Below are 15,546 nucleotides of genomic sequence, written 5' to 3'. Positions count from 1 at the left end.
AGTGTACATCTACACAATTACAAGCCAACAGCATAATCAAAATACTAGCTATATAGAACAAAGAGCTCACAGAGAAGAGGGGTACCGCCTGCCGAGTGCACTGTAAAAGCCTGTCCACACAGTCAGGGTCCGAGGGGTTGAAGGTTTGTTCCAGGTCAGCCTGTTCAGCCACCAACTCGACCAGTTGCTGCCTTCCACTCACTGTCTGTAAGCTTTTTAACCCAGACAGTATCTTCATGAACAGAACAAATTCTTCACCGGTCACATCTTCTAGCACCTGGAAAGAGACCATTCAGAATAGTTATTAGTATCTTTATCACTTGAATGGAAAAGAAAGAACAGTATTGAAACTGCACAGCAAATTCGTTGTGCAGAAGTCAGTTTGCTGCTCATATCTCTGAAACACTGAAGAGAGAACAACTTCAAGCTTCAGTCGACTTAGCTTCAGAATAAGCCATGCACTCTCAATGGTGCACTATATTGTTTCCAAGGGGACAACACTTGGTTCTCGGGAAATTTTACTCTTTTTTTATGTCTAAAGCACAGATGTACATATAGTACATAAACAGATATACAGTATATCTGCAGTGTTAAAAATTTCATGGGAGAGTGGCTAAGGATACTCTCTAAATCTAAAATATCTAAAAAGGCTCTTCAGGGGCTGATAGCAGGAAAAAAAAAATCATGAAAATCTGGCAATAAACTGTTAAATCAGATTCAGTTCCTTATATTTAAAAACAGCCTCATTCACATTAACATGGTAATTACACACAAAACAGGAAATGTGAAAGTCTCTCAGTTGTGTTCAACTCTTTACAGTGTAGAACTCTCCAGGCCAGAATACTGGAGTGGGTAGCCTTTCCTTTCTCCAGGGGATCTTCCCAACCCAGGGATTGAACCCAGGTCTCCTGCATTGCAGGTGGATTCTTTACCAGCTGAGACACAAGGGAAGCACAAACAAAACAGGAGACCATGCAAATTTTCAGTCCTCTGTATCAGTGGGTCTAAACCTTTCTGTTCACTGACCAAAGCAGCAAGCAATCATGACATATCCCACCAGACACAAAAGTGAAATACGCAGCTCCTTTCTCTCTCACTGAAGAAATCTTGCCAATAAGCAAGTGAGTGGTGCCATTAGAGACAACATTGAATTTTCCTGAACACATAAAAATAAACTATTCCCAAAGTTTGGTGCTGTTTGAACGAAAAGTTAATTGTGGCACACCTTTCAAATCTTAGCAACCGTAACTCTGCTAGTGCTGGGTGCACAGACAAATAAGCATGGTCTCCTGAGCTTATAGTGTCATGGGACAGTATAAAGCAACAGGTCATTTCAAGGTGATTTCATTTCCATTTTGAAATGATTCAGAATCCTATGGCTGAATATCCTAAAATTAGGGAGACAGGTGGGAAATAAGTAAAATTTCCTGAAGGAAATGTTTCATTCAGAGACCTGATGAATGCATAGATTTTGAGGATAATACCACAAAGGATTTATATGTGATCAAACCCTTTAATCTTTGGCCACCTCATGTGAAGAGCTGACTCACTGGAAAAGACTCTGATGCTGGGAGGGGTTGGGGGCAGGAGGAGAAGGGGACGACAGAGGATGAGATGGCTGGATGGCATCACTGACTCGATGGACGTGAGTTTGAGTGAACTCCAGGAGTTGGTGATGGACAGGGAGGCCTGGCATGCTGCGATTCATGGGGTCGCAAAGAGTCGGACACGACTGAGCGACTGAACTGAACTGAAACCCTTTAAAGTAACACAGTGATTCATCATTACAAGTGTTGCTGTTGTTGTTCAGTCACTAAGTCATGTCTGACTCTTTGCAACCCCATGGACTGCAGCATGTCAGGCCTCTGTGTCCCTTACCATCTCCCGGAGTTCGCCCAGGTTCACGTTCATTGATTGGTGATGCCATCCAACCATCTCATCCTCTACTGCCCCCTTCTCCTTTTGTCTTCTCCACTTCCCATTAAAGTGACCAAAGTGCAAAATACAACAGAAGAAAATCCTGAAGTTCTACAATGGTTCTTATGGGACATATGCTCTTATAAACAAGCTACGTATAGCACTGATGAACAGTGCTAAAATCAACTATGTTCCTGTGCATTAGAGAAGTTCACTAAGAGATAACGGAAGCTTACCTTTTTGGATTCAGTTAGTATAAATTCCTCTACTTCCTTTGTTAAGACTTCATCTGGTAAAGTCTTAAGTTTTGTAGAAAGGAATTTAATTGCTCGTTCTCTAACAATGTCCTCTCCTTGAAGTATTTGGCTGAACAAGCCACCTAAAGTCCCTGCAAAACAAAAGAGTTGCATCCAGAAGTCAATCCTATATAGGAATGACATCCTTCAAGTTAATTTGAATTACAGCATTTCTTTTCAAGTGAATTAATATACATCATGAATATCACTGATACTGGTTAAACCAGTCTAAAATTTCTACAGTCTCAACCATAAGATGATCATATACTTTGTTCATGGACTCAGAATCAGCTTCAGCATGACATTCCTTTTTTATCATTATTAATAGTAAATAAGCCCAGGTATTTTTGGATGAATTTTTTCAAGTGGGAAACAGAGTTTTTCCAACGTATTTCTAAGGGAAAAGTTTGGTCTATTTTTAAAATTATTTCTTCTGGTTTTCTGAGTCATCTTGACTCAACAGCTTGAGCTAAGCTGCTTTTTTGTCCCCTGAGAACACTTAGAATTTTTATGAAACAGATGTCTGGGTGAATCCCAGACTTTACCCTTAATGAGAAATGCCAAACTCCTCAATTTGTTAGGACATCAAACACAATTCAGAACAAGAAGTGGCCTTACCTTTTGCATCCATCTTAAATATACTTAGGAGGGCGTTGTTCACTAAGTTAAATTCTGCAGAGTCATCTGGATAGAGAGAAAGAGGTACAGTGTATAATCTGCTTCATTTTCAAACTTAAGACTCAACACAGTTTGTCACAGATTACACTGAGAGGAGACGTAAACTAAGCATTTATCTCAGGTACCAAGAAAACACATCTTTCCTGGAAGGGTAGAGACCCTGATCCAGTGTACCTGGCAAGCGCTGATGCTAAGATCGTAAGATGGTACAGTTAAACTACAGGAAGCTGGGGGTGACAGATCACAATGCATCAAAATCCCCCAAAGCATCCAGTCATTATACCTTCACAAACAGAATTCAAAACAAAACTAGAAATCAGACAGTCATAAGTCATTAAGCTTCAAACTAACTGTATGAAAAAAGAATTTAAATTTCTATCAAAGGCAAATCTTCAGGGGGGGAAAAAAAAAAGAATATTTCAGAGAAGTTACATTTAGATAAAAGGGTAATAATAAAATTCCTTACCTGTTTGCAAAAGTTGGGTTAGTATATCTGCCACTCGGGGGAGATTTTCTCCAGTGGCAAACTGAGGCAGCTCTTTAATTGCTTGACGTCGAATCTGAACATAATTTCAAATAAAAAATTTACCAAATACTACCATGAATAAAAACAACAACCTCGACCTTTAAAGAGGACAAAAAGCATGAGAGAAACTGTAATAACCGGCATATGCGCCACAAAAATATATAACATGAGATTTTCAGTTTTAGAAATAATTTATTCCACTTTAATATTCAAGCTTCACAGAATATGAAACAAAATGCGGTGGAAAGGGACATTAAATACAATTATCTGACTCGAGTAGACAGACTTGAGATTATAAACAGTCTATATGTTGACTATATACAATTGTTGGGTTTTTACTACCTACCTGTGGGCACACCATACCGTATCCCTCAAGAATGGCTGCAGTGGCCAAGGTCATAGCTAGTAACGACTTACTTTAGGATGTTCAGTATGCAAATTTGTGGATATATTCTGTGTACATAATTCCAAATACAGGATCTTGGCTTATTTAGTTTAATATAAAAATTCAAATTTTGCACAAAATGTTGATGATTCACTACTTTCATTTGAAAAGCCAGGGGCTAATAGTCGAAAATTCTTAGCAACTTGTATCAGCAGCCAGAAATGCTAATGCTTAATTCTGTTCCAAGGAAAAACTACTCCTTTTTATTCCAGTAATAACATACAATTATTTCACAGTTCAATTATTTTTCTGCTATGAAAAATATTTAGGGGTGTTGAAACTATATTTTATGCTGCAATGCTATTATTATTTTAAATATCCAAGAAAGCATAAGTTGACTACAAGCTAAAGCTAGTCTGATTTCACATGTACGCTGCCTAACAATCTACGAAAAAGATGTGAGCCACAACTGTTTTCAACAGTGGATAATAAATAAGCAAAACGAAGTATTTTGCATGCATTTTTCACAACTGAAAGGTGGAGAAAGAGCTGACACGTTTTCTCACATGCAGACTGAAGCCCTGGGATGCTGTCCCACCAGACCAGACCCGACGGCAGTATTTTATCATGCACTAATAGGCCTGGTACTTCAGTTACATTAGCTACACAGAGAAAATGTCTGAAAGTGGCAAAAGCAACACCTGAAAACTTGCTGAAAGTATCAACCATAAACGTACCGATACGTCTTCATCTTCACAGAGGTCTAACTGTGCATTGATAGCAGAATCAGCCAATTCTGGAAAATGCTTAAAGAATTTTGGAATAAACTGAGCTGCTAATCTTTTTTCCTTGGTACCACCTTTGACACCATCCAGTATCACTTGATAAGCATCTTTATGCTGAAACAAAAGAATAAAGCAGAAAAGAAATACAATTTTGAAGAATGGCAAGTTAAACAAACTTCTTTGAGCTTGCTTTAAGTTAGTAAAATTTCACACAGGCTAAGAAATAGGGCTTACTTTGGGAGTTTTACTGCTTAAATTTAACACCTACCTTCCTACTATCTGCTCCCTGCCCTTCACATTATTCTTTGTCATTTGGGAAAGAAAGAAGAATGAATCTAATTTTATGTGGAAAAAAAAGGTTTGTTATGTACTAACACTTCTTCATTTGGTGATTAACTGTTCTTAGTCTTGTGACTGTATCATGCTTTAAAATTTTGTAATAAACAGAATAAACACAACTGTACTCATCTCACACGCTAGCAAAGTAATGCTCGAAATTCTCCAAGCTAGGCTTCAATAGTATGTGAACTGAGAAATTCCAGATGTTCAAGCTGGATTTAGAAAAGGCAGAAGAACCACAGATCAAATTGCTGACATCTGTTGGATCATAGAAAATGCAAGACAATTCCAGAAAAACATCTACCTCTGCTTCACTGACTACACTAAAGCCTTTGACTGTGTGGATTGCAACAAACTGTGGGAAATTCTTTCAGAGATGGGAATACCAGACCACCTTACCTGCCTCCTGAGAAATCTGTATGCAGGTCAGGAAGCAACAGTTAGAACTGGACATGGAACAACAGACTGGCTCCAAACTGGGAAAGGAGTACGTCAATGCTGTATACTGTCACCCTGTTTATTTAACTTATATGCAGAGTACATTATGTGAAATGCTGGGCTGGATGAAGCACAAGCGGGAATCAAGATTGCCAGGAGAAATATCAATAACCTCAGATAGGCAGATGACACCACCCTTATGGCAGAAAGTGAAGAGGAACTAAAAAGCCTCTTAGTGAAAGTGAAAGAGTAGAGTGAAAAAGCTGGCATAACACTCAACATTCAAAAAACTAAGATCATGGCATTTGGTCCCATCACTTCATGCCAAATAGATGGGGAAACAATGGAAACAGTGACAGACTTTATATTTTTTGGGCTCCAAAATCACTGCAGATGGTGACTGCAGCCATGAAATTAAAAGACACTTGCTCCTTGGAAGAAAAGCGATGACCAACCTAGATGGCATATTTAAAAAACAGAGACATTTACTTTGCCAACAAAGGTCTGTCTAGTCAAAGCTATGGTTTTTCCAGTAGTCATGTATGGATGTGAGAGTTGGACCATAAAGAAAGCTTAAGTGCAGAAGAACTGATGCTTTTGAACTGTGGTATTGGAGAAGACCCTTGAGAGCCTCTTGGACTGCAAGGCGATCGAACCAGTCCAGCCTAAAGGAAATCAGTCCTGAATATTCATTGGAAGGACTGATACTGAAGCTGAAGCTCCAATACTTTGGCCACCTGATGTGAAGAACTGACTCACTGGAAAAGACCCTGATGCTGGGAAAGACTGAAGGCGGGAAGAGAAGGGGACAACAGAGGATGAGACAATTGGATGGCATCACCAACTGGATGGACATGAGTCTGAGTAAGCTCTGGGAGTTAGTGATGGACAGGGAAGCTTGGCGTGCTGCAGTCCATGGGTTGCAAAGAGTCTGACATGACTGAGCAACTGAACAGACTGAAGAAACACAATTCTCAAATAATTGTGTTACGGTTAGATATACTGATCTATTTTCAATGAGCACATTGCACAAGGTAGAATATATTCCTGAAATTAAGCAATAAGAGGAAAGTTAGGAAGCTTTATTTTGCCTCATGTTTTAGAATATAAAAATGGTAATTTGTTCTGCATGCCCAATGTCACATATTTAACTTTTCATTAAAATAATACATTCAAAGTTCGTTTGTTTCCTTTAAAAAAAAATTTCAGAAGTGCTTGCCCTCAGATACTCACAATATATGAAGAGTCAACAAATTCCCAGTCCCCGCTACACACTTGCCTCCAAACTAGCCCTTTTATTAATGGATCAAGTTGGGAAACAAAGCAATACGTATCGTGACTACAGAAAACTTTTAATTACTGGAAAACCTTAAACATACTACTAAACCAAATATGTACACAGCATTGTATTTACTCTGTAAAAGGCAATCCTCTAAATGCTTTAGATAAGTTAAGTGGATGACTAAAGAACATCCAGTATATTACAGACTCAAGAGAAAAAAAAAGGCAGGATGCAAAGATATTTAGGTTCATTGGAATCTCAATTAAGGACACTATTTTAAAAAAAATAATCAGAAATAAAGTGTTTTATGTATCAAAAGGCTATGGTCACAATTAGATCTTTGAACGGTACAGATTTTAATATATGCATATTTACTAGATTAATGACAACTCCTCCTATCTTAAAAATTAATACCAACCCCTAAATAACAGAAATTTCTGTGAATAAGGACAGCTTCCTCATGAAATGCAGACACAAAATCAGCCTTCAGGAATTACTACTTCAAAAGTATATTACCCACTTTTTAGTGCAAAGGTTCAAAAAATATCATGGCTGACTTCTCTGCCACTTAACACTTCTGTAGCTTGCTCCATACCTTCTGAAAAGTGAAAACGTTAGTCGCTCAGTGTGAAAGTGAAAGTGTTAGGTGCTCAGTCATGTCCGACTCTTTGACACTGCATGGACTGCCAGACTCCTCTGTCTATGGGATTTCCCAGGCAAGAATACTGGAGTGGGTTGCTATTCCCTTCTTCAGGGGATCTTCCTGACCCAGGGAGCCAACCCAGGTCTCCTGCACTGCAGTCGGATTCTTTATTGTTTGAAAGTAAAAGCTTCCCACCAGGGAAGCCCTCAGTAGACGTCATAAAATCAAAGTCTGGAGCCATTTGACATCCTTACTTTTTGCAGAGTTATCAGTCCAATTTCCTTTAACTTGAATTTCAAGCTTTACTTAGAAAGACCTTTGAATTGTCTAAAATTCACTGTCTAGAAGTAAATGAAGAATTCCTGCTTGAAACAACCCATCCCCCTACCAAGGAAAAAAAATCTGGAATAGAACAAAAAGGGATCACCAGCAACATCTGCTGAAAGCCTACAAGGGGCTGTGGAATGCCTTGTGTATTGTGTGGAATGCCTCACAGTAATCCTGTGAGTTAGGTGTTACTACTATCCCTATTTTTCAGATGTGAAAACCACCAAGGCTCAGAAAAGGGAAATAATTTGTCCAGAACCACACAGTAGGTTAAGTAGCAGATCCAGGACCCAAACATAGTTCTGATGGGTTTTTAAGTCATGATCTGTGTCTAATACCAAGCTTCTTTAATTGGAATCTTTCAAATTAGTATTCTGAGATCTTAATTAACAAAAGAGGAGAGAAAGAAAAGTTTGCCAGATCCAGGGTTGTCAAAGGTAATTTGAGTCCTAAATACAGGCTTCACACAAGCATGTAAACGGGAACGTATTATCCTAAACATAAGACCTTTGGAAAGTTAAGACATTTTAACATCGTTAAACTACCATTAATAGTCATCAGTTTTATCAAGTAATTTCACAGACATTATTAACAGACTTTAATTATCCTTTATGAAATGCAAAATAAAATTATATTCTCTTTGCCAGCTTTTTAAGTTATCTGCTTTTCAACTGCAGTATACGGACAAGACTTTTGAATAGAAATCTCCCTCAAGTAGTTACTACTTCTGGTTTTCAAAGAAGACACAAGATGTAAGTGATATTTTCAGTGATCACAGTGATTCATTAACAGGTAGGTGTGTAAACACAATAAAATGTTTCACATACTACACAGCACTGTGCACTTTCCTTTTCCAACAGTTGTATATTTTAGCTAGATAAATGATTTATCATCCTAATAAAAGGCTTTAAATTGTAAACATTTTTAATACATTTCTAAAACTATATCTGTGATTTTAATATCTAATAAAAAGAGCAAATGCAAAAGAAATCATTAAGATATTTTCAAGTAAAAAAGTTACAATTTGATTCGCATTTAGTAGACACATTCTAAAAGAAAAAGTGAAATCACAACTAATAAGTAGCCAGTGATGTGCAAAGTAAAGCTATTACTTTAGAGAAGAAAGGATGCAGTTCCAACAAATTTCTGAAGTATGACATAAAAAGAAGATGGATGAACTAAGCTGTATTCTTTCCTTCCTTAGACTCAATTAAACTTAGTTTGTGTGTTAAACTGTTAACACTTCTACATATTTTTGAGGGATTATGAACTTGGTTGGTCTTTGATTTTAGCTTAAGCATGCCAGAAAAAAGTACCAAAAGAATGCTATTTCATGAAACATAAGTCAGTAAAGTTTATACTCTTCTACCCTTAGAGCCAATACACTCCTGTGTAAGAGAATACAAGAGAAATCAGAGTTTAGGTGTTATATTGGTCAGATCTTACCGCAGTCTAACTGCCAAAATCCCTTAATAGGTGTTTGGTTTTTCTTTAAGTTTTTCTTTTCTTTTTTTTTTTTTTTTTAGTTTTTCTTGACTACATAACATAAAATTAAATATTTACATCTTAAAATTAAGTACACTCATAAAAAGTTGAGACAAAATCTAATGATGGGCCACAGCATGTGCTTTTATGGCCTGTTGGGAACCAGGAAAAGGGCTGAGAGAGGGCTAAGGAACACAGCAGAGGAAGGAGACCTGCCTAAGGAGTGGCAGAGGCAGAGCGGGAGAAAGGGGGCCGAGCAGGGAGGTTACAAGAGGAGAGACGACAGAAGGACTGCAAGTTTTGAGGTATTAAATAATGCTTCACTTAGAATTTATGACCTGCAGTTTGCTTCTTAGAACATACATGTTCACGGTTTAAATATGTCTGAGTATGTGTGTATAAGGTTCCCTTCTTCATTCAAGAGAGACTCCCTGAAAACAAGGGTTATGTGGTAAATATGTACCTGTTCCTTCCTTGACTGTATTTCTTCAAATGTTCTACTGAAGGGCATGGGACAAGGCAAGGAGAGAAACAAAAAAATAAAAGAATTTAACCCTGGGCAGCCCCCTCAGTGGCAGCTCTCTGAGCAACTGTGGAATTCACCTCTTTGAAAAAGGGTGAAAATCAAAATAAAGTTACAAGGAAGTTCTAGACTAAGAAACTCAAACATGGTTTCAAAAGTGTCCAGAGAAGTGTGTGTTAGTTGCTCAGTCGTGTCAGACTTTTTGCGACCGCATACGCTGTTCATGGAATTTTCCAAGCAGGAACACTGGAGTGGGTTGCCATTCCCTTCTCCAGAGGATCTTCCAGACCCAAGGATTGAACCCAGGTCTCCTGCATTGCAGATGGATTCTCTACCATCTGAGCCACCAGGATAGTCCAGAGAGGTGCCTGCCAGAAAATTCAAACTCTCTACTGTAAATCTTCTAAGGTAACATGAAAATCTGGCTTAGGTACATTAAGAATGTAAATATTTTTTCCTCTCCTTAAAAAATCATGAATGGTGTCCCTTCTGTTAAGTTGGCTGTTGCTTTCAATTAAAATTTGTAAGCAGTATCTTGAAGCCCAATACACTTTTCTTTAGTGAGCAGTTTTAGGAATTTTCTCTAAAAGGGAAGCATTATTACACAATAGAGCAGAATTAGTTGGCATTATGGTTTAGGCCAGCTTCAGTTCTACCAGAATTTACAGTCTGAGGCTCAGCAAATCATGACACTTTACTACACAGAGGTCTTTTATCTTATTTAGTTGTTTGACACTTGACTTCACAGTGTCATGAAGGTACTGATGTCCCATCACTTAAAAGAACTATGCTAAAACCTCACTGTCCAGCAGAGTGGCTGGTGGGCTTCCCAGGTGGCTCAGCAGTAAAGAATCACCTGCCAAGCAGGAGACGCGGTTTCCATTCACGGGTCAGGAAGCTCCTCTGGAGAAGGAAATGGCAACTGACTCCAGTATTCTTCCCTGAGAAATCCTTTGGACAGAGGAGCCTGGTGGGCTACAGTCCACGGGGTCACAAAGAATTGGATGTGACTTAGTGACTAAATTAACAACGGTGTTTGGTACATGATAGGCACTCAAAAAAGATACTGAATAAATGAAATGCAGGTCCTCATTCAAATCTGCGTGAAAGGCGGCCCTCCTGTTTTTCACAAACTTCTGTCTCCTAAGCACTCTTCCTAAATTAAAAGCAGATTTCTTCTGAGAAACATTACTGACCTCTTGAGGAAGAACTCTCAACCTAAGCTGGTAGATTTATAACTAAAGATGACATAAGAGGAAAATCTGAACAACTCTCAAATTCATAGAATAGGAAAACTCCAGTTTGGCTTCTGTTTTCTCTAACATACTCTAAGTAGGTGACTGTCCAGCAAAAAATGAGGGTTGGGGTACAGGACAGCACTGGGTTCTCGGGAAGAATCCTGAATCACCTCTTTGGGAGAGCAGCGTATACAACTGACTTGAGAATCACTGTTCTATCTTTTGTCCCCCATCCCCTCTGCAATGAAGTCAATTTTAGGCAGAACAATTTGCTACACTCTTCCCTAACTCAGTCATAATGAACAAGAACATCTTCACTTACTAGTTCCCTTGAGGAACAAGGACAACAAAAGCTCAAACTGAGTGACCATGTAAGTTTTCCCCACCCTGCCTCAATGGGCAGAAAATGTTTCCTTCACAGCTGACTTAACACACACACACCCTATAAACATCCACAACAGACTATCAGTAAGTATTTCTCATCGATGACATCAAAATTCTCTACTAAAGTGGAAATGTGTAGGAAAGAAAAATCAACTGATACTTGAAACTGGTATATTCACAATTCTAGATTAAGCTAAATATGGTCCCAAATTAAGTTTTTTGTTCAGCTCACAGCGATTCAACCTGAATTATACATCTCTTTACTCTTTCTCTTAAAGAGATGGGAATACCAGACCACTTTACCTGCCTCCTGAGAGACAGGTCAGGAAGCAACAGTCAGAACCGCACATGGAACAATGGACTGGTTCCAAATTGGGAAAGGAGTATGTCAAGGCTGTATATTGTCACCCTGATGATTTAACCTATATGCAGAGTATATCATGTGAAATGCTGGGTTGGATGAAGCACAAGCTGAAATCAAGATTGCCAGGAGAAATATCAGAAACCTCAGATATGCAGAGGACATCACCCTTATGGCGGAAAGCGAAGAGGAACTAAAGAGCCCCTTGATGAAAGTGAAAGAGGAGAGTGAAAAAGCTGGCTTAACACTCAACATCCAAAAAACTAAGATCATGGCATTTGGTACCATCACTTCATGGCAAACAGATGGGGAAACAATGACAGAGTTTATTTTCTTGGGCTCCAATATCACTGCAGATGGTGACTGCAGCCATGAAATTAAAAGATGCTTGCTCCTTGGAAGAAAAGCTACGACCAGCCTAGACAGCATATTAAAAAGCACAGACATTACTTAGCCAACAAAGGTCTGTCTAGTCAAAGCTATGGTTTTTCTAGTAGTCATGTATGGATGTGAGAGTTGGACCATAAAGAAAGCTAAGCACAGAAGAACTGATGCTTTTAAACTGTGGTGTTGGAGAAGACCCTTGAGAGTCTCTCAGACTGCAAGGTGATCTAACCAGTCAATCCTAAAGGAAATCAGTCCTGAATATTCATTGGAAGGACTGATGCTGAAGTTGAAGTTCCAATACTCTGGCCACCTGATGTGAAGAACTGACTCACTGGAAAAGACCCTGATGCTGGGAAAGATTGAAGGCGGGAGGAGAAAGGGATGACAGAGGATGAGATGGCTGGACGGCATCATCGACTGGATGGACATGAGTTTGAGTAGGCTCTGAGAGTTGGTGATGGACAGGGAAGCATGGTGTGCTGCAGTCCATGGGTTGCAAAGAGTCGGACACGACAGAGCATCTGAACTGAACTGAATTACACATGTTCAGAAAAAAAGGATGGGAGATGTACAGCCACAGCTTTGCTAATGTTATCAGTCTCTAGGATCTCCCACTTCCTACTGCTTTGGGATGGGTAAGCAGGAGAATCAAATGACGTTTTAAGCCCTGAAAAGATACAGCATGGGATTTCTAACAGTGATGGAGATTATGTCGGGGAGAGACTGGTTCTTTTACCAAGAAAACACACCACCACTTTATCAACTCCTCAAGTTCAATGGACTCTAGCACTTGAAGGCTCACAAAGAAGCAGCGGCTCGGAGGGCCGATTCAGCACTGCTGAAGTTGTGTCTGGGCAAACCCTTTAGGGAACTCTTGCCAGACAACTCTATTTAAAGCTGCACACCACCCCCTTACCCCCGCGCGCGGCCCTGTTATATTTTCTTCACACTTTCCACGGGGTGTGTGAGTGTGTGTGTGGTGGGTGGGGCGGGAGGGAAGCATCTAACTTTCTTATTTATCCCTGCTCTCCCTCACTAAAGATGCGTCCTGGGAGAGCACGGGTCTGTCTTTCTCGTACTTCCGGCGGCAGAACCTGGTTCCTGGCAGGCGCTCATCGAATAGGCTAAATAACGAAATCATAAGCCCTCATTAAAGTCTAGACGTAACGGCCCCTTCGGTATTTCACAAACTTCTGTCTCCCAAGAGCTCTTCCTAAATTAACTGCAGATTTTTGCCTCGAGAAAGGCGTTTCTGAACTCACAATTTAATCGTCCAAGGGATTGAGCGCCACCGAAAAGGAGAAGGACTTCAAAGGACCCTGGAGGACAAGGATCAGGGGAGACTGAACTGGGGGTGGGGTGGGGTGCTGAAAAAGCTGAGTTAGGAAACGGTGAGAAAAGGCTGACCACGGGAGGCAGAGGAGCCTGGGACGCGGGGACCGCACTCCGGCTGGTGAAGCCCGGATCTGCACTCCCGGGAGGGGCTCACCCCGACGAAAACAGCCCGGGCGGCCAGGAGCTCGCGGGCGGGCGAAGCAGCAGCCCCCGCCGGGCCCGGGGAGCGCTTTCGAGGCCGCGGAACGCCGGGCCCGCAGGCCGCTGGGTTACTCACTTGGCCCACTTGCTCCGTGGCATCGGCTAAGATGCCGTAGTTGCGGTAAAGCTCCTCCACGGTCGGCATGGTGAACGACAAGCCCGGGGCCCGCTCCTGCTGTCCTCGTCGTCGTCGTCGCCGGCGCCCCCGCCGCCTCCGAAGTTCTCCAAGCCTGCGACCCGCACTACTCCGCCTCCAGCTGCCGCCAGTGCCGCCGCCAGTCACCGCGCACAGGGCGGCTCCTCCCCCAACGTCTACGTAAGGACGTGCGCGTCGGGAGCGGCCTTAGTTGCCGGCCAACGCGCCGTATGGGCTTTGGTCGCCCTCTAGCTCTGGGAGGTGCAAAAAGCCGCAAGGACGATTAGAGAAGCTTGTCGTTTTTTTTTTTTTTTGGAAGGCTGGTGCCTGGAAAAACACCCTGATGCTGGCAAAGATTGAAGGCGGGAGGAGAAGGGGACGATAGAGGATGAGATGGTTGGATGGCATCACTGACTCGATGGACATGAGTTTGAGTAAGCTCCAGGAGTTGGTGTTGGACAGGGAAGCCTGGCGTGCTGAATGAAGTCCATGGGGTCGAAAAGACTGAGCGACTGAACTGAAGTGTGCCTGGCTAGCTTGGAGGGAAATACAAAGATGACTGCGTTTCTGCCCTTAAAGGATCTCAAGTTGGCCAGAAAAGTGATTTTACAGGGAGAAAAATAGAATGATGAATGAGAGTGCAAGATCCTCTATGGGAAGTCATAAACTACTTACAACGGATTCAAGGAAGATAACACAAATCTGTGGCAATGGATTCAGTGTTGTTTTTATTCTTTTTTAATTTTTTTTTTTTTTTTTTTTTTTTTAGCAAAAACCACTCAGGTGTCCTTAAAAAAAAAAAAAAAAGGACTCTAGTTTGAAACAAAACACAACAGAAAAACCCAAAAAACAAAGCAAAAAATTTGTCCATCAAGCTAAACAAGTCTAGGAGTGACATTTGACTTGCTGGGAAGGTTTGTTTATCTTTGCTTACTGCCAGAGTAGAGTTAGGACCACCTGATTGTGTTTAATATTCAAGAGGGTAATAACTAACTGAAACCATATATATTTACTGATAAGAGTCTGTAAAATACAAGTTTAAACTAAAAAAAAAAAAGGAAGCTGCAAAACAGCTATAAAATGATCACATCTTTATTACAAAAAGCATACAGAACAAAGTTACATGTATTCATATTGAACAGTCAAGATTGAAACATCAAGCTATGTAATAGATGGTAAATTTCAAACCCAGATTCACTTGTGCAGAATATACACAGGCAATGGTTACAAAACAGTTCCTTGGACCTTGTATTGCTCATTTAGATTAAGGATATTTTAAAATATTAGGAAGTAGGAGGGGAGGAGTTGGTGAGGGTTTTTTGAAAGAGAAATCCTGGACTTTCCAGGTGGGCTCAGTGGTAAAGAATCCACCTGCCAATGCAGGATGCACAATAGACTCAGGTATGATCCCTGGGTCGGGAAGATCCCCTGGAGGAGGAAATGGCAACCCACTCCAGTATTCTCACCTGGGAAATGCCATAGACCGATGAGCCTGGCGGGCTACAGTTGATGGGCTTGCAAACAGTTGGGCATGACTTAGCCACTGAACAACCAAATGGGGTGGGGAATAAAGAGCAGAAAGGCAGGATGGGAAGCAGGTTCCACCTGGAGCAGAGATCAGGTTGAAAACTGAGTTTAGTGTTTGTGTTCGCATGTGGGAATGGACATTTTAATTTCTGAATTGAGGACTATCTTTTAACTAAAAGCAAGTAAGAAAGTTACGGCTCTGCCAGAATTTTTCTCTAGTGTCCGAACAAGATTTCTCTACCTTAATAAATTTTCAAGAGATAGTGAAAGGCAATAACAAAGGTGTATGTTGATCACATCCACTACATTAGGTACTCAATATAGTGTTAAGTGTATGTGTAAAAATAGGGAAG

The 15,546-nt window shown here is 40.6% G+C and overlaps 1 protein-coding gene across 3 annotated transcripts in view; it reads right to left on the bottom strand.

Annotated features, from left to right (window-relative positions):
• The window catches only part of API5 (apoptosis inhibitor 5), a 28,346-nt gene extending 14,501 nt beyond the window's left edge, over nt 1-13,845 (bottom strand). For all 3 annotated transcript variants that reach the window (XM_055549345.1, XM_055549346.1, XM_055549347.1), the window contains exons 1-6: nt 13,607-13,845; nt 4,540-4,701; nt 3,358-3,451; nt 2,832-2,897; nt 2,154-2,305; nt 71-277 (exon numbers count right to left, since the gene is read on the bottom strand). In XM_055549345.1, coding sequence (XP_055405320.1) covers nt 71-277; nt 2,154-2,305; nt 2,832-2,897; nt 3,358-3,451; nt 4,540-4,701; nt 13,607-13,675 — 750 coding nt within the window. In that variant the 5' untranslated portion in view covers nt 13,676-13,845. The remainder of the gene's footprint in view (nt 1-70; nt 278-2,153; nt 2,306-2,831; nt 2,898-3,357; nt 3,452-4,539; nt 4,702-13,606) is intronic.
• Nucleotides 13,846-15,546: the final 1,701 nt, after the last annotated feature.

This window comes from Bubalus kerabau, chromosome 15 (genome assembly GCF_029407905.1).
Source record: "Bubalus kerabau isolate K-KA32 ecotype Philippines breed swamp buffalo chromosome 15, PCC_UOA_SB_1v2, whole genome shotgun sequence".
NCBI lineage: Eukaryota > Metazoa > Chordata > Mammalia > Artiodactyla > Bovidae > Bubalus > Bubalus kerabau.
The sequence above is the reverse complement of the archived record's forward strand: the minus strand, read 5'-3'. Positions and strand labels throughout refer to the sequence as shown.